The sequence below is a fragment of the Alosa sapidissima genome, chromosome 22 (genome assembly GCF_018492685.1).
Source record: "Alosa sapidissima isolate fAloSap1 chromosome 22, fAloSap1.pri, whole genome shotgun sequence".
Taxonomy (NCBI): domain Eukaryota; kingdom Metazoa; phylum Chordata; class Actinopteri; order Clupeiformes; family Clupeidae; genus Alosa; species Alosa sapidissima.
In genome coordinates this window covers 17,897,188-17,920,216 of record NC_055978.1, presented here as the reverse complement: position 1 = coordinate 17,920,216, position 23,029 = coordinate 17,897,188, and the positions used below count along the sequence as shown (strand labels likewise).

The 23,029-nt window shown below is 42.8% G+C and overlaps 3 protein-coding genes across 6 annotated transcripts in view; 1 reads left to right on the top strand and 2 right to left on the bottom strand.

The window, feature by feature from the left end:
- The window catches only part of apaf1 (apoptotic peptidase activating factor 1), a 55,573-nt gene extending 43,072 nt beyond the window's left edge, over positions 1-12,501 (bottom strand). Inside the window, 15 exon segments of the mRNA XM_042078750.1 lie at positions 158-283; positions 528-654; positions 1,573-1,757; positions 1,897-1,929; positions 2,228-2,341; positions 2,584-2,715; positions 2,965-3,132; positions 4,299-4,537; positions 5,262-5,393; positions 5,805-5,917; positions 8,995-9,181; positions 10,044-10,241; positions 11,094-11,283; positions 11,486-11,658; positions 12,208-12,501. Of these exon segments, the coding sequence (XP_041934684.1) occupies positions 158-283; positions 528-654; positions 1,573-1,757; positions 1,897-1,929; positions 2,228-2,341; positions 2,584-2,715; positions 2,965-3,132; positions 4,299-4,537; positions 5,262-5,393; positions 5,805-5,917; positions 8,995-9,181; positions 10,044-10,241; positions 11,094-11,283; positions 11,486-11,623 (2,082 nt within the window). The 5' untranslated portion in view covers positions 11,624-11,658; positions 12,208-12,501.
- LOC121697289 lies at positions 7,229-8,342 on the top strand. The gene is made up of 2 exons (XM_042078751.1): positions 7,229-7,934; positions 8,108-8,342. The coding sequence occupies exons 1-2, from the start codon at positions 7,301-7,303 to the stop codon at positions 8,251-8,253; spliced, it is 780 nt and encodes a 259-aa protein (XP_041934685.1). The 5' UTR covers positions 7,229-7,300; the 3' UTR covers positions 8,254-8,342.
- A 589-nt stretch (positions 12,502-13,090) lies between the features above and the next one.
- Positions 13,091-22,960, bottom strand: ccdc87 (coiled-coil domain containing 87). Of its 4 annotated transcripts, none has more exons than XM_042078321.1 (20): positions 22,751-22,960; positions 22,400-22,602; positions 22,167-22,309; positions 21,544-21,794; positions 20,816-21,035; positions 20,471-20,576; positions 20,115-20,194; positions 19,401-19,558; positions 18,770-18,890; positions 18,282-18,485; positions 17,880-17,996; positions 17,656-17,759; positions 16,629-16,758; positions 16,104-16,213; positions 15,572-15,687; positions 15,181-15,224; positions 14,544-14,702; positions 14,208-14,322; positions 13,836-13,978; positions 13,091-13,394 (listed from the first exon to the last, which is right to left on the bottom strand). In XM_042078321.1, the coding sequence occupies exons 1-20, from the start codon at positions 22,777-22,779 to the stop codon at positions 13,116-13,118; spliced, it is 2,832 nt and encodes a 943-aa protein (XP_041934255.1). In that variant the 5' UTR covers positions 22,780-22,960; the 3' UTR covers positions 13,091-13,115. The 4 variants fall into 4 exon arrangements, with proteins under 4 accessions (XP_041934255.1, XP_041934257.1, XP_041934256.1 ...); XM_042078323.1 differs by having other exon boundaries at positions 22,400-22,413; XM_042078322.1 differs by having other exon boundaries at positions 22,400-22,580; positions 22,751-22,959.
- Positions 22,961-23,029: the final 69 nt, after the last annotated feature.

Sequence of the window (23,029 nt, the reverse complement as noted above, 5' to 3'; positions counted from 1 at the left end):
AGAGAGAGAGAGAAAGAGAGAGAGAGAGAGAAACAGAAAATCAGAATAAGAGACACATACAGTAAAGTCATAAGAAGTTCTCTAATTTAATCTTACATATTGCTTAATATACAACACATCAAATGGCACTACAGTAGTGCTGTGTAACAGACGGAACCTTGATCTTGCGGTTACTGGAGCAGGTGGCAATGAGCCGGCCATCAGGAGAGAAGGCACAGCACAACACCTCCTCATCACCAGCCTGGATCTCCAGCAGTTTCTCCCCACTGCTGCTCTTAAACACCTATCACACACACACACACACACAGAATAGAACATCACAAGTCAACACATCAAAAGTACACTAATTCTAAAATTACACTAAGTCTCTAAAACACATCTCACACTCTCTCTATCTTTCTCTCACACACACACACACACACACACACACACACACACACACACACACACACACACACACACACACACACTTGGTTTAGTACATATGAATGAATGGGGAGAAGGAGGGAAAAAAAAGTCTCCTCTACCCGCAGTGTCTTGCTCTCCCCACAGGAGGCGATCTTGCTGCCGTCGTGGGAGAAGCAGGCGAAGTAGACCACACCCTGGTGGGGCTGCAGCACCAACCGAGACAGACTCTCCAGGCTCTTCTTATTACTGATCAACAGACAACACCATCATCACTACACCAAGAGTAATCAAGCCAATGTCAAGGAGCTGTCCATGGTAGTAGTAATGAAGCAAGCATGTTCTTTTATCAGCGCTAACTTGAACTTCAGAAATGACACACGTCATGTTTCCTGTACTAGGCTGAACAATATAGCAACCATGACCCTTGCATTGAAAGATTAGCTGTCGACTGAACCTGACAAAGGCTACTAAAAGTAATATCATACACCTAACTTGACTTTTATCACTACTGTTTAAACTGAGCCTTAAGCCTAAACTGAGCCTCATGCTTAAAGCAACATAACAATCACTAGCCACGTTTACATGGACAGTTTTTTTGTCATTTCGATTAAACTATTCCGATTAAAACATGTGCCGTCTGTTTACATAGAACGTTCTATTCCAATCAGGTGCTCTAAAGCGCTTTAGAATCTTTGATAGCCGTTGTTGCTTTTGGTATCTTTTGGTATCTTTCCTTGAGAAGATACAGCAGTCAATCTGAATGACCATCCGAATGACCATATGAATGGCTGTTCATTCGGAATAGGAGCGGACTACACCACCTCTTTCATTCCGATTAAAATTCTGATCGGATCAGGAATTTTCAGTCCGAGGTGTTTATATGATAATTTTATTCCGATCGAGCCGTTATTCTGTTTCTAATCGGTATAGAAGTGTCCATGTAAACGTGACTACTGTCCTGTGGTGTGGTTTAGAGACCAAGCTGGGAAAAGGAAGTGGTGAACCTTATGAGGCCTATGACACTCTCCTAACAAATCAGTCATACGAGTCATCTGTTTAGGAGGTGTACGTTTCTTTGCGTTACTGTACCCATGTATACAACTAAACCACATGCTTCAAATACACCCTCCCATCCGAAAAAAAACACATCTGTATTGCACGTACACCCAGTCGAGGTAGAGCGCCCCCTTCTGGGCCCTCTGCTGTGCCTGCATCCTGGCCTGCCGGTACACCTCGGAGGAGTCGGGCTGCGAGAGGGCCAGCTGCACCACGTCGGGGAATGGCCGCTGCTCCAGCTGGTGCCCATTCAGAGACAGGAACTCCTGGAACTGACCCCTCACCTCACCGTTCTGTTAGGGAGAGGGAGACGAAGACAGAGAGAGAGAGAGAGAGAGAGAGAGAAACTAGATCACACCCCTTTACTGAACCATGTGTTATAATGTGTGATAATAATATGTGATAATAAACACTTTTAAAAGCTACCCTCACCACCACTCCAACTGCGCCAACACTGTGGTACAGCTAAGAGAGAGAGAGAGAGAGAGAGAGGGACAGAGAAAGAAGGAGGGCAAGGGAGACGGAGAGAGAAAGGGAGCGAGATGGAGAGAGAGACGGATAGAGGAAGAGAGAGGGATGGAGGAAAAAGGAGAGAGTAGAGTAGAGGATGAGAAATAGAGAATATGAGGGAAGAAACAAGAAAAAAGAAGTGCCATAACTAAGATCTAATTCTGTTGTTTCCAGCCTCCCTGGACTCCAACCCTAACTGTCTCACACATGCAGACCATGTAAGGGGAAGAGCAGCAGCGCCACGCAAACTGACCTCTTCGTCCAGTTTGGCTGCATACTCCACATAGTCATTGATCAGATGGGCCGGGCCCATGAGCTGAGCCTTGGTTCTGACCCAGTTCAGAGAAAACATGAGGGAGTACAACTCCTGAGGACATCAACAGAGACGGTACAGCACCGTTAATGCTTAAAAGAACATATCAGTCCACATATCAAAAACACAAATCAGACAGCAAGTAAACAAAAGATTGGTTTCGTCATCACCTTGTAGCAGACCTATAATCATTTGCATGAAAAAAAATGCTGTACAGAGAGGGACACAATAAGAGAAAACAAAATGGCTGACAGAGAGGCACTCTCCCAATATGTTGTGGTTTAGGGGAAGACTACCTTTGATAGGCCGGCTTTGGCCATGTGATAGGTCAGGAAGCGCAGCCAGTAGAGACTCTCTACGTCACCAGAGACGGGCGACTCTGTCTTGTAGTACTTCTGGTACTGTCGGACAACCTTAGTGTGCAGCTCCTATGGACACGGGCACACACACACACACACACACACACACACACACACACACAGTGAGTGGTAGTAAGATTAGTGAGGCGTGTACACGAGAGAGAGAGAGAGAGAGAGAGAGAGAGAGAGAGAGAAAGAGATAAAGTTAGTGAATGAGTAGTAGTGAGACTTGCACTGCAAGGTGTGTGTATGTGAGAGAAAGAAAGAGAGAAAAAGAGAGAAAGAACGAGTGAGAGGGTGAGTGGTAGTGGGACTCACAGCGAGGCGTGTGCGGTTGAGCTCGGACAGGAAGTCCAGCTGCAGGTCGTGGAGGTAGTAGAGGTACGGCCGCTGGTTGCAGTCGCGGAACAGCAGCGACTTGTTGACAAACTCCTGCAGAACGTCCTCCACCTCCTCCAGCTCCAGATCCCAAAGCACCGACAGCACCTGAGCAGAACAACAACAACAACAACAACAACAACATGCCACACATCACACATGGAGCCACTGCTATACAGAACAGAATCAAGTACATCAACTTAAAGGTGTAAAATAGCTCATTTGCTGTGGTCACTGTCAGAATCTTTCAAAAGCATCACATCACGTCATGTGGCATCAAGATATCAGCCTATGGATGTAAAACTTCTAACACAGCAACAAACAAAAAAAATTGCAATCATTTTTATAAATATACTTAAGCCCTATTCAGACGGGATTAGTTTTACATGGAGATGTGGGGTAAAGTAATTTTGCCAAAGGACGTCTGTAATATAAATGGTCAATTTGCATGGGATTAAGACACCTTTGTAGTTTACCAGTAGTGGAAGGGGTAACTCAATTTACACACTGCTGTCACCTCCCTGTCGCCATGTGTGTGCTACGTTGCTTCCTGATATCGCATTCATGCATGCAACATGGCCTGAGTAATGTTTACTCATTAGTTCAGTGTCAATTTCAAGTTTATTGTCATATGCTCAATATGTCAAGGACAACTGTAGGCTGCAATGAAATGCTTGTGGTGAGACTCGGGCATTCTACAGGCTACAGCTGAAAAAATATCACACAAATTCACCCTACTTGTCGATTACATTAGTGGCCACCAGGGAAAATCATCACCCTGTGGTTGTTTTGCATTATTGATTATTTATTACCAAGTGCTTCTACAAGCGCCTCCATGCTCAAAAAATATTCACACAAGATTTATATTACCCGAGGTATTTTTTCTGATGCGTTTTACATTAGATAAAGGCCGTCGTAATATTTACTGACATTGTCCGTAATAATTACTGACATGGCGCATTCAGACGGGACTAAAACCCCTAATCGCGTCCAAATAGGGCTTTAAAAAACAAAGTTAAATCAAACTGACCATGCGGTCTCATTGATCAAGAAATCTCCCATGCCACAAAAGGTAGTCATGCAAAAAAACTCTGCATGGCCAGAGAACAACTATTTCCTACACTGCTTCTTTCCTTTCATCTCACTAGTACTTGACCAGTCATGCTCTTAGTCATGTTTTTGGGTGTCCATTAATCTCAATAGTACTGACTGGGCTTAGCACCCACGTCCCTTGACCATTCATGTTGTAGAGTTATGTTCTTGGGTGTTCAGACCTTGGCGGGCACTTTGACGTCCTTCTCAAGAACGGTGAGGTCGGAGTAGAGCTGCCGGTGTTCCTCAGCCAGCACCTGGATACTGGCGTCCATGGCCTGGTCCAGTGCCTCGTAGTCGTACGACGACGACTTCCTGATGCGCTTGAACTGCTTTCTCTGCAGCTGGCGCAGGTAGTAGTCCCAGCGGTCAGGGAACTCCCGCAACAGTGCCCCGATCAGGGACACAACCAGCGGGGAACCTGCACACAGAGAGACAGAGGCTCCAGCTCAAGTCCAATGTCAAGTTTATTTATAATATATTTATAATGTGCGTTTACACTTTAGAAAGTTTAGGCTGGTTTAGTATGAATTAAGCATAGTGTTAGACTACAAAAGAGCTTCGAAGGAGGCCTCCATTGAAAAGAAATGCTAAGTCTAGCATTAGGCTTAATCCATGTACAGGAAATTGACCCTAAAAAAAAAAGTGTGCACTTTTAAGGTTAGTGCAAAGTGCAAAGAAAGGAACAGTGGAGCAATGGTCTGATTAATCTGATTAATTGCTTTTTTATTCAGAGGCACAAAAAAGTTCTGTGCTTGTGTAACAGAAGCGCTCATTTCTCCTTTTGGAGGGAACTGAGAAATCATTCAAAACTTTCAATTTGTTCCCAAGTATTGCTCTTGGGATGCATCAATTTTTTTTAACTGACCACTCAATTATTTGAGACATGTTCCTTTTGACAAATATTTTCACGAAACAAGCATTTAAAAAAAAGACAATACAGATATGTGATAGAAAGACAGGAGATTTCAAAAACAATGTGAGATTTGTCTTGCTGCAATCTTGTAACTTCCCCACTGGAGATGACTTTGAAGTACTCCACCCACACTTCCTCAAGTGCTTGTGTGTGAAACCAACAGAGGCAGTGTGCGGCAGATAGAGCGCGTTCCTCTGGACTTTGCACTCTGTCCAGAGACGGAACTCACCCTTGCACTCCTTGACTATGCTGCGGGCCTGCTCGGGCAGCCTCTGGGGCTTCATGCTGACGAAGAGAGCCAGGACCTCTAGGGCCTTGTCCTCATCCAGGCCGCTCTCCACAGCCACCTCATGCCGCTTGCCTGCGCAGTCCATGACAAATCAACATAAACACATATAAAAATATCATACAGATGATATTGACTGTGTTTGGATATGATATATGTGTACAAACAGAAACAAAAAGCAGGATATGCAACTTAAAAGCACTGCAGTATTATACTGTACTTATACTATACTATACTATACAGTACTTATACTATACTATACAGGGTAACAACCATATACAGGGTAACAAACATTTGTTCAAATACATACTGCACTATGTATATTATATGTTTATTTGTGTGTTGTGTTTGTGTGCAGAGTTATGCACAGAAACATGCGTTCGGAGGACAGCCAAAATCAAGGTGCATTCAATGCCACAGGACACTTTACCACGTCTCCAAATATGGTTAGACATGTCCGAGGACAACAGAGAAAACGACGGTTACCGCTGACTGAGTCGACCAGACTTCTGTCCCTGGTTGTTAGCAGGACTCTGCACTGGATGTCAAAGGTCTTGAGGACAGAGCTGTCCCACACATCATCCAGGATAAGAAGGGACCTAGGGAAACAGGAGGCATGCGCTTATCATATGTGTGTGTGTGTGTGTGTGTGTGTGTGTTTGTGTGTGGGTGTGTGTGTGTGTGTGTGTGTGTGTGTGTGTGTGCTGAATATATGACATTTACATTACATTTATTAATTTTGCAGACCCGTTTATCCAAAGCGACTTACAGTAATAGAATAACATTTGAGCTACAGAGCACAGCAATATACAGACCTGCCAACCTGTAAGATATATATTTTTAGCTCATCTTGGTCTACATTTTCCCTTACTTTTTTACTTACTTTTCGCTTTGGACAAAGGCGTCTGCCAAATCCCATAACCAACCATAACCATACATGTGTGCAGCCAAATGTCGGCGCAACATATACCGCTCTGGAAAAAAATGAAGAGACCACTGCACAGTTTTCTGATGTCATCCTACAGTTGCTGAGTGACATTCAAATGGGTTGACGGTTATATTCAAAATTAAGAGACCACTGCAAATTTGAATATGACTGTCAAAATGCAGGTCCACTGAGTGAGTTGATTAAGTAGAAAATGTCTGACAGCAACAGACTTTCTACCTGACAAGACATTCCATAATCAAATATGCTGACCCCCCTGTTACTGACATGGGTTACTCAATTGAAATTACTATTTGAATACAATAAGGTTGTGTTTCGTTCAAAACAAGACTGTTTTATGTAACTGTAAACAAATTGGACAATCGGACTTTTCATTTTTTACAGTGCATGATCTCATCACGCTATGTTTCAGAAAGTATTTTGCAGTATTTTAAAAATACAAAAATACAAAACACTGAAGTATTTTGATACTAAATATGAAGGAATTTCCATCATCCCAATCACATACAAATGACTAAATTATTTGTATATGTTATTATTTACCACCTTTCATCGATCCACAAACAAACATAATTCTACCTAATGACTTCTAACTAACCGTTCCATTACGGTTCAGATGGCAATGCCTATATTTTCTATTCAAATTTGAATTATCCTTTTTTTTTCCTTTTATATAATAAAGCACTTTGTATGAAAGATGCTAAATAAATAAATAAATAAATAAATAAATAAATAAATAAACCGGTCAAGTAAATAAATGGGTATGAGGATGACTACATAATGAAAAGAGTCAAGAGAGACAATGATTCCAAAGATTCCATTGAATGATGCATTTAACTGGTAACAATAGTCTTGCATCAAACCATTCCGTATAGGATCACAAAGGTGGCTAGGCAACAACATGATGCCATAGAACACAGCATAGGGTAAACTGGAATTTGTGTTCACTTTTGCTTGAGTTGAGTGTGTAGTTGGCTGGTTTCAGATTTGTGGATAATTTGATATTCAAACTGTGATTTCTGGCAGTCTTAGTTCAATGCGGTTCTGCTGGTTCTTAGCCTGCTGCCTGGCAGCACGGCAGGATGAATACAAAAAAATTAAGAAATGCGTCAAAAAATACGGACTGGTGGAACTAAAAAGAGAACTGGAGGCTTTGGGAGTGAACATTGATGGGCACGTGGATGAGACTAAAAAGAAAAACAAGAAGAAGATCAAAAAGGAATTACAAAAGCTCCTCATAAAGGAGCTGAAGAAGATTGAGCACGACAAAAATGGACTGGACAACAGGGCCTACGAAGACGTGTTCACTATGCCCATGGATATCCCCGAACATGTCCTATCTGCTCTGAATGAACTGGAGGCTTTGAGAATTTACAGTGATGAGGACATGGATGAAACTACAAAGAAAAACAAAATGAAGAGAAAAATTGAACTACAAAGGTTCCTAATAAATGAGCTGAAGGAGGTTGAGCACAGCAAAACTGACCTGGACAACCACGTTTATGAAGAGAAATCACTAATCACTATGCCCATGGATATCCCTAAAGATGTCCTAAATGTCCTAGATGATCTGGACACATTCTTGGATAAACAGTTGGAAGTATCAGAGAGACATGAACGAGAAGATGCCGTGCTCGACAGTCTCCTGTTTAAAGTGGACTCGACTCTGGGTAAGTAGAATACAGTATATCTGCTCACATTGGGTGCAAGAAGTAGCCTTGCATCACCAAAACCCAACTTGAGCAATAAGTGGGCTATGTAAAAAGTGAGCTAACATTTAAAACATAAAAATGGTTCAGCAGTTAATTTTAATAAAGTGCTCCTCCAATTTGTTTCGCTTCAGAAGGACAAATGAAAAGAAAGAGAAACAGAGAGCATGGAGGCCAGACCCTGAAGACAGGAAAGAGAGGGCGAAGCGGGAGGCCTGTTTCTGGAGTGCCCTACAAATTCACAATGACACCGTTCCTGGGAGGAGGTTTTGTGTGGTAGGACACAGCAGCAGACGACTGACAAGAACAAGGACCATCACCAACAATCAATAAAACCAAAACCAGAAGCCAGACTTCTGGTGATCTTCACTGTTTCTCCTCTATTCATTTCTCAAATATAATTCTGCAACCTAATGACTTGTAGGACCAGTAAGGACCAGATGGGAACGTATGATCCCTCTATATTTTTATTAGTTTTATAAAATGTACATATTATCAGATACAAGTCCAGTATGCAAAAATGCTGAATTATTACTGAATGAACTATTACTGAACATCATCTTAACCAAATTCAACCACTAGAATGGAGAATATAACTTTACGGAGATAATACTGATGAGGATATGGATAAAACTAAAAGAAGACCAAAAAGGAACTACAAAAGCTGCTAATAAATACAATTCAAATATCCCCCTATATTTCTTATTTGTTTTATGAAAAGTACATATACAGTAATTTCCTGTGTATTAGCTGCATTGTGTATAAATCGCAGGACAGTGTTTTATGGAAGTTTAAAAAAAAACAAAAAACACATTAATACCATATTAACTGCCCCTGTGTATTAACCTCATAGCTTAAGAAATTTTGCAAAATCAATGTATAAACCTCGGCTAATAGTTGGGAAATTACGGTAACATTGAAGCTAACATTTACGATACAGTGTAGAGGAGACTATAGCTAGGAGTAGGATATGACTCTGAGTGTGTTTGTATGACTGCATGTGTGTGTACCGCTGCCTCACCTGGGGTACCTGCGCAGCATGAGGAAGCGCAGGCGCTCCTTGGCCTCCTCTAGGGAGCATGGCGGCCGGTGACATGTCTCTGGACTCTGGCTCTGCTCCAGACGGAAGCACAGCGACTGCATCCGCCCCAAAAGGTCCGAGCGCTCCTGTCCCACCGACACCCACTGCACCCCGTCAGGGAAGCACTCTGAGTGGAACAGAGATGAGAAGGGGAGGGGAATAAAGGGAGAGGGAGAATAATAAACACATAAACAACATTTCCATGTATGTATGTACTGGATGTATGGATGGATGGATGTATGTATGGATGGATGTATGGATGGATGTATGGATGTATGGATGGATGTATGTACTGGATGTATGGATGGATGTATGGATGTATGGATGGATAGATGCATTTATTCCAAAGATTACACAAAGTTTTTTTTACAGAAAGAGCTTTATCATTTTTGAGTAACAAATCCAAACCATTTCAATAATCCCTTCACACAGGTGGTGTCTGAATATCAACAATGTGTTACCCAAATGTGAGTAAAACATATGAAGAGTTTTTTTTTCCAAAACACTATAAATCCATTTATGTCATGTTATGTCATCCGAGTCATGTTGTTTAATTTTGTATGTCAGGTAATATCAATAAAAGTGTAATGCAGTTGTGTTGTTTTGATTGAGTAAAGATAAATCAAAAAACAATAACACAATTACAGTTCCACTGGAATTACTTGGAAAACATTTTTTATAAATAAAGAAAAAAAATATTTATAAAAATTCAATAAAATGGTGGATATAGCGTATTAGAAAAGAGCTTCTCATATTAAGTAGCATGTTAAGTAAATTGTTTATTGATATCAAGTCATACAAGCTAAGCCAAATGAGTAGGACAACGCAGAAACATGTGGCATGTCTCTCAGGACTGAGGATGAGTACAGTGAACACCAACCTCCTCTTCTTAGTAATATCATATTCATGTAATTATTCAATTTCTACACTGTCCACAAAATGAATGTATTTTCTCTGACGCTTAATCCTACAGGTGTGTGGGGGGTTACCTGTGATGAGGGCATGGTCCCTCACAGTCTCGGCAGCGAGGACGGACTTGCCCGAGCCGGCCATGCCGTAGACGGTCACCCACCCGGGCCCGGTCTGCAGCAGGTACAATTTGGCCCGCACCTGGTTGAGCAGCGAGGGCCGGCTCACGAAGACCACGGGTCTCTGGGGCACACCACCCTCACTCAGCATCACCTGGACTGCAAGGTGGGAACACACACACACACACACACACACACACACACACACACACACACACGCACGTGCACGCGCACGCGCACACACACACACACACACACACACACACACACACACACACGCACACACACACACACACACACACACACACACACACACACACACACACACACACACACACACACACACACACACACGCACGACCAGTTAATGCCTACATACAATAACTAATTAGGAACAATTCTCCTGAAATATATAACATACCTCCATGTAGCAATCATCTTAAGACAGGTCACGTGAATATATAAAATGCTTCATTGATGATTCACCACCTATCTGACTAACTACTTGGCATACTGTAAGTCCAAGTGACAACTACAAAACAAACAATTGTATAATCCTCTTAAGTCTGATGCAAACTAAGCTTATCCACAAGCAATCGCTGACTGTCCCGACACAACTTACTCAGGTCAGACAACTTCTTAAGTTTGTACAATGTGCAGTCTGGCTGGTTTCACTTGTATTCGACAATAGGTCATGACTAAAGACCAGGTAGAGGGTATTTTTCTCTTTTAAAAGAGATCGAGTTGTTTTTTTTTTAGATTTTACGAAACAAACATTTAGTCATGAGACAACAGCATGAGAATTGGTGCAGTATCAAACTAGCATGTCAGTACCAGCCATGCCTGTGGCTGTGCAATGCAATGCTAGGGGGGCATGTATGTCCTCAAAATACACCTTTCAGCAGAAATCTAAGCTCAACATGTCTTTACATGTGTAGGCCAACATGGACAGGATCCCTACGGAGATACAACACACCTGTGTGCCTATTGATAACATCAGTGCTCGCTTACCCAGAGCAGTGCTGCCATCCGAGAAGCTCTTCTCGCCCTCGGGAGAGACCTGCGGCAGGGCTGGATGGAGCAGGCTGGCCAGGTCTCCATAGCTCTCCCTGACCAGGGCGTTGTAGAAGGAGATGTAAGCTCGATTGTCCTTCCGAAGGAGAACCTCCAGCAAGGCAGCGGCCTGCTCTTTCCTAGTGGACTAAAAGCAAGAGGGAGAGGTGGACACTTATTATGCTGATTGCCATGAGTGGCTGACCAACACCAATGAACACACACACACACAACCACCACCCTTTCCATTTCATCACCAGTCAGCAACCCATCACTGATTAAGTTCACACACACACACACACACACACACACACACACACACACACACACACAAGGCTTGGGCCACCAACCTTGTTCCGGACCCTCTCTTCCTCGTCTGCGGTCAGTACACCATCACTGATCATGTGATCCATCAGGTAGTTAGCTTTGATGTCCGCCTCCAGGCTTGACCGAGAGCGCAGCAAAAGGCTCCGAGCCCGTTCCTCCATCCTTCCAGGCAGACGCACAATAGGACATGCAGCCTCTTGAAAGAAAGATTCAGAGTAAGAGTGTGTCATTGTGAAACCGGCGTTGCTGGCTAGCTTGGTAACTGCGGTTATTGTACATGTCAATTCAGGCATGACAGAGCAAAAACTAAATTGAGTAACCTAACACAAACTGAAACTACCCGCCTAATAGCTTTGATAGCTCAAAGAGACACAACATTAATGTCTTTGAATAAGTTATGCTATGGATAGAATAACCCATACACGTGACAGTAATCACTACAAGAAACAGTTGGGAAACATCTGGTTTCGACAGTTATCTTTAGCTGACGTTGACATTTACCTGTCAATTAGCAGCAGTGCAATTACAGGAAGTGGCATAAAGACAACTTGAACTTCGTTTTCGTGTTACCTGTTAGCTAGTTTCGATCATACTTTCTGAAAGTAATATAACCTATGTGCTTATTTGGTCACAACTCCTCATTTATTGATTCTACATGACATGGCATGACACTCCATTATTCCAAGACAGTGATAACAATGAGATAAGAGTTGACAAAGACGTGCAAAAGCAAACAAAAACTTACGGACGAATTTCTGATCTTATGGGTGAACTCTTGCTCTTAACCCGCAACCACCGGTGTGGTTATCAAATCCTTTCAATTCCTCGAAGTTGTCTTTCGGGTGTGATTGTCACACATCAAATTTTTTGAATCGAAAGCTTCCTTGCTCTCCAACAAAAACAACTTCCCCGGCGTCATCGATCCAATAAGAATCGCGCCTTCTTAACACGTGACAGGGTGTGCTACGACCGAGCTGTCACCAGGCAGAGAAGACGTGAGCCGCCTAGTGGTAAGAGCAGGACACACTGTACATACCCTTCACTGTATGTACAGAGAATGTCTAAGATTAATCAGTAACCACAAACATGACTTACAAACATAAATGACAGAATGGGAGCAAACGTCACTGCACAGAGGTCACGTGGATTCTTGCTGGTGTATGACCTCTTACAGGTGCCAGTTAGCATACACCCTGCAGGTACAATGTGCACAAATTAAATGAGAACTGATAACTGATAACACACCTTGGCTTTCAACAATTTAATCCTCTGATGGAATCTTCCACTAGCCAATCATACTTTCTATGCTTATGATGTAATACAAAAATATATTTAGTAGAAAATAAAACGGTAAGTAAGACAATGGACAATGATCGTCATGATCAGAGAAATCAGCTAGCACACACAAAAAAAAAAAAACAGCAAAGCAAATAGCATTATCCATAGCATTATCCATAGGCAATCCATATATATATATATATATATATATATAGACACAGACACACACACACACACACACACACACACACATCTTTAATTAAAAAAAGGTAAATCTGAGATAAGACAGTGAGATCATAGAGAATTCAGTCATTGTACATAAAAAAATCCAAGAAAGAAAACAACAGGCCTGCTGTTGATAACATGTTTGTCTATTTATTTAGTAACATTGCTCAAGTTTAAATTGGAGACACAAAGTTGAATATGACTAATTGACGGTGAGGGCTGTAATTTCTCTCTACACAAAATCTGATCCTTGGGGCTGTACGTTTGTGGGGTGGGGTGGGCGTGGGCCAGCTCCAGGGGGGGCAGTCGGGTGGGCAGGAGGCCCTTCCTGGTCACCACCCTCTCCAGAGACTGGACACGCCGCTCCTGCTGCAGCCAGTAGAGCATCTCCGTGCGATCCCAGCGCATCTTCTCCTGGTAGGGCCGACCCTATCACAAAAAGGTTTTGTTTGTTTGTTTTATCAGCAACTTTATAGTGTTTCATAAAAAGAGGTTGTTTGTTTTATTGCCAACATTGTAGTGTTTCATAAGAGTATTACATTTGTTTTATTACCAACTGTACAGTATTCAGTACAAAGGCATTACGTGTGTTTTATAACCAACTTCATAGTACTTAATTAGGTAGCCTTATTATGTCTTTGAGACAGTCATTATCATAATGGGTGGATATGAAGGCAGATTGTAAATACCATAAATACCATCTATTGTTTTATCTGAGTTCACAGATAACTCTCCAAAATGTAGTGGGTAAATAAATGGATCCACCAACTTTATGGGAAATCAGTCACAGAGCCCAGTTGCACACACTGAGTTGGCACCAAAGTCATCCGTGTGTGATACATGGCTAAACCTTTATCAGATTCCACTCACATTGTAGGTGACAGTGTCTCTGAAGCAGTGTGAGATGTCGCTGATGATCTTGGTTAGGTCTCTCTCCAGTGAGGCGAGCTGAGTGTTCATCTCCTCTCTCTGTTTAGACTCATTCAGCCTGGCACTGGACGTGCCATTGTAGCCTGAGTGTGGGACAATACATGGATGGTTGTTGTTTGTGGGTGTGTTTACATTTATATTTATTTATTTATTTAACAGATGCTTTTCCAAAGTGACTTACAAAAATGACATGGTTGGGTGTGTGACTGTGTGTGTAATATGTGTGTGTGTGTGTGTGTGTGTGTGTGTGTCAGTGGGGGGGGGGGGGGGGGGGGGGGGTATATCAGTAAAATCTGAATTTTGTCCTTGTACCTGGATGGAAAAATCGGTTGGGATCTGACGCCTCCCACTCAAATACCTCCAGTTTAGACAGAACCATCTCTCTCTGCTGGATCAAACGAGCAGCCTGCTCCCATGCAACGATGGCCTAGAGTAACACACACACACACACACACACACACACACACACACACACACACACACACACACACACACACACACACACACACACACACACACAGCATTTCACTACATATTGTACTTTTGTATAAGTGACAAATAAACAACACTCTGTGCTGTTCAGTAATTAGTGATATTCCTGTTACTACTCTACTATAAAATAGAAGACATCAGCATTTTGTCCCATACCTTCTCCAGCTGGTCTCGGTATGCCTGGGAGCTGTATTTAATGGCCATGTCCAGTCGAAGCCCGTCCGGCAGGCACAGAACCGTCCAGATCCGTTCCAGACGGGGCTTCAGCTGGTCTGAGTCCACTTGTACGTCTCTCTGCTCCTGAACGACCAAATTCTTTGGCAGGAACAACGCAGCATGATGTATCGGCATTAGTACTCAGAGAGAACAACGGACAAATGGACTGAAAATATGAATGTTTTAATAATCTATTTCCAATTAAAATTATGTCCTGGTGGAATTATTCAGTCATAATTATTTAATCACAGCCACTCCTGGTCTTTAAATTGAGCCATCTTTTTTAACTTACAGTATCAACATCTCCCTTTACATTCATTATACCTGGTATTCCCACAACAGCATTAGTGTAAAATATACTGCCATTCACATCATTAGGAACTAAAGAGGCACTTGGACAGTGCAGACCTCCACCAATGTCATATCTTTAGAACTTTAGCAAAAGTGGAACTAAATTTGTGGATCTACCCCATGACTCACCAAAACACAAGTCCTGGCAGAGTTAATAACTAACAGGATCTCCTCAGCTGATGACCCATATTAAACCCACAACAAGGTTTTGGAAAACTCACTGTACCTGTGTCCCTGCCGGAGCTTCTTCCTCATCTGGACTGTTCTCCTCTAGGAAACACAGCACGACAGATACAAACTCAAACACGTACAGTGCATACATTCAACATATAAAGCACATACTGTACATCACATGCTTGCTGACATGCAAACAAAACATAAATATGACATACACATACCAGAGAAACTGGACTGAACTATGATGACAACCTTTTCATGGTGTAATACAGTTACTTGTAGATACACATTACAGTAAATACACAAACACCCACTAACTGTAATCACACAGTCGATAAAAGCTGCATGTTGCTGAACAGGTTTAAATAACATTGCACTTCCAGTCTGACAACTGTCATGCAGGAGAAACCATGCAAGAGGTAGGTGCTGGTGTGACTTGCCTTCCAGGACTGGGTCTTTCCAGAGCCCCCCCAGCAAGACGCTGTTCACGTTCCATACCCCCATGACGTACTCCTGCTTCATCCTCTTCAGAGCCTCCATCTTCTTAGTCCGAGCTCTATGGCGGGAAAGCAAAAGTGCACCACAGTAAAAAATAAAGAAATAAATATGCACAGCTAGAAGATAAGATTAGAGAAAATAGCTTTTCAAGCTTTTCAGTGTCACGAGCGTCAGAAAAAGCTCAGTCTATTTCTTACTCATAGAGATGGAGAGGGTGACATTTAACATAGTTAGTAACTTGACAAACCTTAAAAAAAATAAAATAATAATGGATAAGCCAAATTCAAAGCCAAAAGTGTTTATCAGATCATTAATGGCACTTGCTAAAAACTGAATTCATTCACTGGTGATGGTGAATATCAGTTAAGCAACTGTGGCCCAATGAGATGAACGGCGGTGAAGTGTAGTTGAGTTGACAGACTACCAGAGATGAGTAGAGACATGATGACCCTTAGAGAGATGGGCTTTGTTTACCTTTTCTTCTCATCCCTCTGCTGCTGCAGAGCCTTTCTCTTGTCTTCCTCACTGTCCTTCTTGGTCTCGTTGTCAAGCAGCTGGAACACCACAGCCAGGTAGTCTAACTCCTGCACAACACACACGACACAAGACACAAAACAGCCGCATGGCCAAGTGGGTCCAGTTACGATTCACTCGACAAAATATGAATGCATACAAATGACATTCTCCCAACAAAATATGAATGCATACAAATTACATTCACTCAACAAAATATGAATGCATACACATTGCATCCACATGTTTGTTTTCTTAAGTCAATAGGGAAAGGTCAGGTATGTCCATCAGACACAGGCAGATACAACAAACAAAACAATGTAATGTAAACAATGCATGTATGCATGTAAACAATGCAAAAACAATGTAAATCACTGGAAAGCTGAAACTCATTCTTAACCCTTTGAAGACTTAAAAAAAAAATATATATATCTGGACGATTTGATGTGATTTGATGTAATATGATTTCTAGTAGAATGAGCTCACCTGTGTGGTGAGGTACCTCAGAAAGTCGTCCAGGGACAAGTGAGACTTCCACCACTGAAACCAGGCTGTGTAGGCACGCGACGTCACGTCTGAAGGCTTCTTAAGGTCCATAGGAGCGTCCGCTCTTTTCCTGGAGGCAAGCACACGCAGAGAGAAGAGGACTAGGCCAGTCAGATTGGACTAGCGAGAGATACCGTCATTTCCCAAATGTTAGCCGTAGCTTATAAATTAATTTTGCAAAATTTCTTCAGCTATGAGGGTAAGGGGGCAGTTAATATGGTTTTATTAATATGGTTTTGTTTCTTTCAACTTGCATAAAACACTGTCCTGCGGCTTATACACAATCCAGCTAATACACAGGTAATGACTGTAGACTTCTAACATGCTAGAGTGCAATCTGCTTTATTTTTTAACTTTTGCCCTTTTATGGTCTGTATGAAAGGGGCTATATAAATAAAGTTGCCTTTAAGGACACAGGCAGTTTTAACACCTAGCCTATAGGAAAGTGAAGTTAATATCCACGTTAACTAATGTTATTCATTAGAGATGACGGCATGTTTTTAATTCCAATATCCAATGGTGTGTTTGTTTTTGTATTAGATTAGATTAGATTCAACTTTATTGTCATTGCACAAGTAAGGACAACAAGTACAACGAAATGCAGTTTAGCATCTAACCAGTAGTGCAATCATTAAAAGTAAAGTATGATCATGTTAGTCCATTATTAAGGTGTATTAGCAAATGAAGTGCATAATTCTGAGGGATCACAGTCTATAGACAGAATGCAGTATGATATAGTGCATTTTTGCACTAAATATGCAACACTGCACAATCCACCTATAGGAGCATATGCTGAGGCATAAAAAACCCTGTGTATGGCAAACCTCAAGTGCACAAGAGGACCCATCACTCTACTCCACATTATGTTTTAAACCCATTTTCTTATCTGGAGAGGACAGCTTAAAGAGAGAGAGGGAAGAAGCAGATATGAGTAAAAAGGTTGAGATGCTAGTTTGCTTGCACTGACTTGCTTGAGATGCTGTTCTTCAGCGCAGAATTAATGAGTTGATTGGGATTCTTCTTCAGCCTGTTGAGTTTGGCCTGAGACATATACGGCTCAATCATGGGATCCTGAGAAAAACATGGTTATTGTTATTAAACTGTTACTACACATACCATTCCAAATGGCACACAGTAAACACTACTGGACTGTTTAATGATGAAATCATCATGAGACATGCAGTGTCTTACCTCTTCAAAGCTGAGGTATTGTTGCATCAGACCCTTGGATAACTCTTTACAGACCTCCTTTATTTCAGCACCAGTAAAGAGATTGCGGTCCATCCACTGCACTGATGAGGCCTCAATCTGATGGTAGCATAACCACAGACCATCATAATAATCAGAAGTCAATCATAATCATAGCTTGCTGTGTGTGTCAGTGTGTGTATTTGCCATATGTGTGACACCTATGTGTGTCTGTGAAAGAGAATGAGAAAAAGAGAGAGAGGAGAGACAGAGAGAGAGAGAGAAAGAGAGAGAGTATATGTATAGTATATACCCATACTGTAAATATATGCGTTTGTCTGTGTCTGTGTGTGTTGTGTTGTGAATGTGCGTGCGTGTCTGCATCTGTGTCTGTATGCATCCTACTTCTCTGTTGACATCATTGTAGACTGGCGGGAACATGTTGATGTTGATCTTCTTGGGCGCCACGCGGTCAGAGACCCGGGCTGCGGCCAAGCGGGCAGTGCCGTGAGAGGAGACGGGCACGCTGACCACCTCGGCCTGGGGGTGCTCGGGTTTCTTCAGGGGGACCCTGCTCTGGGTCAGCCGCTCTCTCTTCTCTCTCAGGCTCTGTGAAGGACAAGAACACCTCAATACACACTCAGAATATAAGCTACAGAGTTCTTAGAGATACAAGACTTTATGTGTATAGGACATTTTATCCACAGTGATAATTCAATGTGCTTTACATAAACAATAGCAAAAAATAATAGTAAAATTCAAACGGATACAAAAGCTTGGTAGGACATTCAAGAGAATCCAACTGTGCCCCTCAACCAGAGTTAGTTGTCAGGAATTTGATGATAATGAAATTTGATAAAAAATGTTGTGGTTTCATGAGTGACGGTTCCTGCCTGTAAGACTGCCTGGAGCCTCTGCAGTTTAGCAGAGCTTTTGTAGGATCGGGCTTTGATTAAAGGAGGGATGTCCACATCAGGGTCTGTGTTATCTAGCGAAGAGTCATCCTGTAGCAACCTGTAGTGTGCGCACACACACACACATACACACACACACACACACACACATACAGTTCAAGAGTTACAAGTTTCCTAGGTTTTGCTCTATTCATTAACTACTTGGTGCCCTCACATACTCAACCCTAGCAGAGGTCATGGGTTATTATGTTAATGATCAATTCCAGATGGCCATGATAAACTGTGTCTACTACTCCTTGAACCCAAATACAAAGAGACTGACAGATCATATGAATACATTTTAACAGTGAGGAGCCTAATGTTGAAATGCACAACAGCTATCAATGTTCAGGATAGTGTTGATGATAAGTCCTCGCTCTACTAGATTACAAACCAAGCCTTTTAAAGATAGATAGATAGATAGATAGATAGATAGATAGATAGATAGATAGATACTTTATTGATCCCCAAGGGGAAATTCAAGGAACATACTAAAGGCCACTTTTACAATCTTCTGTATGATCACAGGTCAAATGGAGCACATCGGGTGGCATGTGTGTATAAACTCCACCTGTTGAGGTCATCGGCCATACTGAGGGTCTGTTCCTGGACAACCGGTTTGCTAATGACCATCAGCACCAGCGGAGACTGGGGGCGCGGGGGAGGGGCGTCCATCTCCAGCTCGTCCAGCAGGGTCTCTCTGCTCAGGTCCGGCATGGACTTACACCCCTGAGACAGATTAACGTTTCAATGACCTCCATTTAATCACACCACACGGCACTCAGAGCGCATGTATTCGGCACTTGGGGTTTTGTGTCTGACCGCTTAAGTCTCTGACCACTTTGTGTCCGATCACTTATTGTCTGATAGTGTGACCTTATTATGTGACTCTCCACTTTTCTACCAGAATACAGTATGTGACTCCACTTTTCAGTTATACAGTATGACTCATGTACAAGGGCTTCCACCTGACCGTCCAGTATCAGATATATTAGATGTACAGAACCTTCTTTTACCAATAGGGTGGGTAGGATGGAAATAATTACATGTAGCTGTAAGTTTACAAATAAGCCTGACTACTTGAAAAACGTCCTGATCATGCAAGACACTTCTATACTTGTTCTTGTCATCACTATTGTCTTATATTACGTGTTGTCTAAAGCACTTGATATTGTTTACAGTATCACCACAGCCATAATAAAAGAGTACCTGGATCTGTGGAAAGCTTATTAGTTGTCACAATGTACTTTAGGGAGGATTATGGTAAGCTGCTCATTGTCCTTACCTTGAGTCTGGTGAAGAAACCATCAGAGACATTGTACACTTCATCCTCAGTAGGGACCAGGGGTACGTCTTCATTTGGGCCTAACAAACACACACACACAATTTGTTTTTCTCATGTTAATATTAGTATAAAAACATTTGAGGACGAGGAAGCTGTGGCGCGGTGACCCGGGTTCAAGTCCGGCCCGGGTCATTTCCAGATCCCACCCCATCTCTCTCTCCCCGACACTTCCTGTCACTCTCTCCACTATCCTGTCAGATTAAAGGCATAAAAGCCCCCCAAAAATATATATAAAAAAATAAATATATATAAAAAATAAATAAAAAGATGTGAGGACATGTCTGTGAATTACACACTTGTCTTTTCTGTTCCGCTCCTGTTGAAGTCCACTGTCTTCTCCGGGCGATGGGGCATGAGATCATACACATGTTCCAGATTGATCACCCCAATTTTCTCCTTGATCTGCAAGAAGCATTACACTACAGTCATGCCTTAATACTAAGAAGCCCTGGTAAACCACAGTGCCAACAATAAAAAGCAAAGCAATACAAAGCAAAAATCTGCATGTTTTATCTTCCTCCAAATACTGTATTAATTCCAGTCTCTCCCTCTCTCTCTCTCTCTCTCTCACACCCACACACACCCACCCACACACACCCAACTACCCACCCACCCACACACACACACACACACACACACACCTCTGCAATGTCTTTCTGGATGAAGTCTCTGTGCTGTTTGGAGAGCTGCCACGTCTTCCCTTTGGGTGGCCTGAGCTTCAATCTGTCTGAGACAGTGGACGCATCTGACATCGGCCGCCTGTGTTCCTCTCTGGACTTCGGTTTCCCAGCGGTCCTGCTGGCCTTGCGCTCAGCTTTGATCCCTGCAATAATGTCTCGCCGGATAGAGTGCACATTCAACCTGGGCACAAGCATCCACGACAAGTACTGAGATGAGTGTCCAGTCATGGATATACAATTGTTTGTTTGTAAACAATGCTATGGTTTAGTACGTAAACAAAAGCCACAGTATTTGTAGGGTGAGTGGGCAAAGGTTGTGAGCGATGGCACTGTGCACACTGTTAAGTCTCTGTCTGAATTGTTGTCTGCCTAACATAATGGACTGAACTCATGACACCATGCTGATGACCAATTTACACACAAGGTCAGCTTGCGTCCTTCTCAAAATGACACAGGGGATAGGCGTGATTGGGGATGGCAATTCTTGACAATGACCCTGCACATGCTGTCAGGTCCCTGTTGTTCACCTTCACACAAATGACACATAGGCAAAGACTTATATCACATAAGATCAATGACTGGTGACAGGTCCTGTTCAGCTAATGGTTACTGAAGATGGATCTAAATCATGTGCTGCCCAGTCCACTGGGAAGCAGGGCTGGGGCACGCACGCCACCTTGACCACTCACACGCTGGTGCAGTCGGAAGCCATCTGCGCTGCCAGGCGGCTACGGTTGGCGGCGTCGGTGAAGACGGCACGGCGCCTCAGGCTGTGCTGCAGGTGCAGGTAGCTCAGGTAGAGCTGCTCACACAGGCGCAGCACCTCGGCGAAGGTCTTGTGCCGCAGGGCCTGGTTCTCGCTCCACGTCAGCGTGGGGTCCGGTTTAGAGACCCGCAGGTCCTGCCAGATCAGCCCTAGTTCGGACGCCATCACCAATTCCTACAGGGGTGGGGGAGAGGACAGGGTGAGTAGCGCAGGCTCCGACCGATCTGTCCAGGACAAAGGGTTTGTTGTCCCTAGTACCATACTACAGAAAAATAGGCTTTAATGAACATTTGGACCAATTTGTCTGCTGCAGCAGTGCACCTAAAAACACTGTCAAGGTGCTAACCTGTCAGATCAAAATAAATTGTAAATTGTTAAGTTACAGTTCCTTGATCTAAGCTATGTTAAAGAGAAATATGGCAGCATCTAGGCTACACTGAAACAAACAGCAACACAGGCCCACTTTACTGTGCATGAATATGATGACTGATCTGATGATTTGTGTGTGAGGTGAGTGTGACTGATGTAGACTAGAACTCAACTCACTAATGCTTCCTGGTCCTCTGGAGAGGGTGATAGAACAGCACACGTTTGTATCCTCTGCTGCATTTGAAAGCAGAGCTCAGACAGTGAAGAGGGAATGGCTCCAATGCCCTCGGTCACTGAATCTGCAGCGTCCTGGGCTTCCCCTGAAAGACAGGGTTATGTTGCTTAAGACTTTACCAACTACAAGCGATCATGCCATAGGCTACACTGTTAGCACAGTGACACTTGCTCACCTTGGTCCTCCTTGCTGTTATATTGGAAAAACAGAGACATTTTCTGGTACATCTGTTGAGCGTTGCTTGCGTAGGAAACCATCTGATTCTGTGTCATGGGAAGGATATCATCGCGTTGCTGGGCGAAATGGACGCGTTCCTTCATACCTCCAGCAGGATTTCTCAGTACAGTCATATTTTCCTTCCAATCCATAGTAATAGTCCAATAGTCACAGAATGAAGAATCAAGTAAGGGGATCGTGCAGTATGTTTCGACGCGTTTGGTGTTATTTTCTATGCGCATCGCTGCGCGGAATGGTTAGAATACCCATAAACTTGGAAATTCTTTGAAGTAAAATAAATAGGTCCTACCTTTTGCATACAACTCGAAAGTTTACCATGTATCTCCGGTGTTTCCATGGTGTACTAAGTATAGTTTTGCTAAAGCAAAGTTAAAATTACGGTTGGCCTGAGGATTAACACAAGTTTGTTGTGTTGTTACCTTCGGCTGAACGTGGTGGAAATCAAAAGTTACCTTTCCCTTCCGTTTTCAACTGAGGGCACGTTGCCTGGATACGGACACTGACCTTGGTCGTGTGTCGGACGGACCAAAGATTCTAGAGCGCTTATTTTGGACACATGCAAAAGCCC

What these genes read in the sequence shown, in the direction of transcription:
- LOC121697289 (XM_042078751.1), top strand. Translation starts at nt 7,301, where the DNA reads ATGCGGTTCTGCTGGTTCTTAGCCTGCTGCCTGGCAGCACGGCAGGAT. An exon ending in TAAAGTGGACTCGACTCTGG is followed by an intron (nt 7,935 to 8,107) that starts GTAAGTAGAATA and finishes GTTTCGCTTCAG; the next exon opens with AAGGACAAATGAAAAGAAAG.
- ccdc87 (XM_042078320.1), bottom strand. Translation starts at nt 22,682, where the DNA reads ATGCGCATAGAAAATAACACCAAACGCGTCGAAACATACTGCACGATC. An exon ending in GAGCGGAACAGAAAAGACAA is followed by an intron (nt 20,195 to 20,470) that starts GTGTGTAATTCA and finishes TGTGTTTGTTAG; the next exon opens with GCCCAAATGAAGACGTACCC. An exon ending in TGAGGTACCTCACCACACAG is followed by an intron (nt 16,214 to 16,628) that starts GTGAGCTCATTC and finishes TGTGTTGTGCAG; the next exon opens with GAGTTAGACTACCTGGCTGT.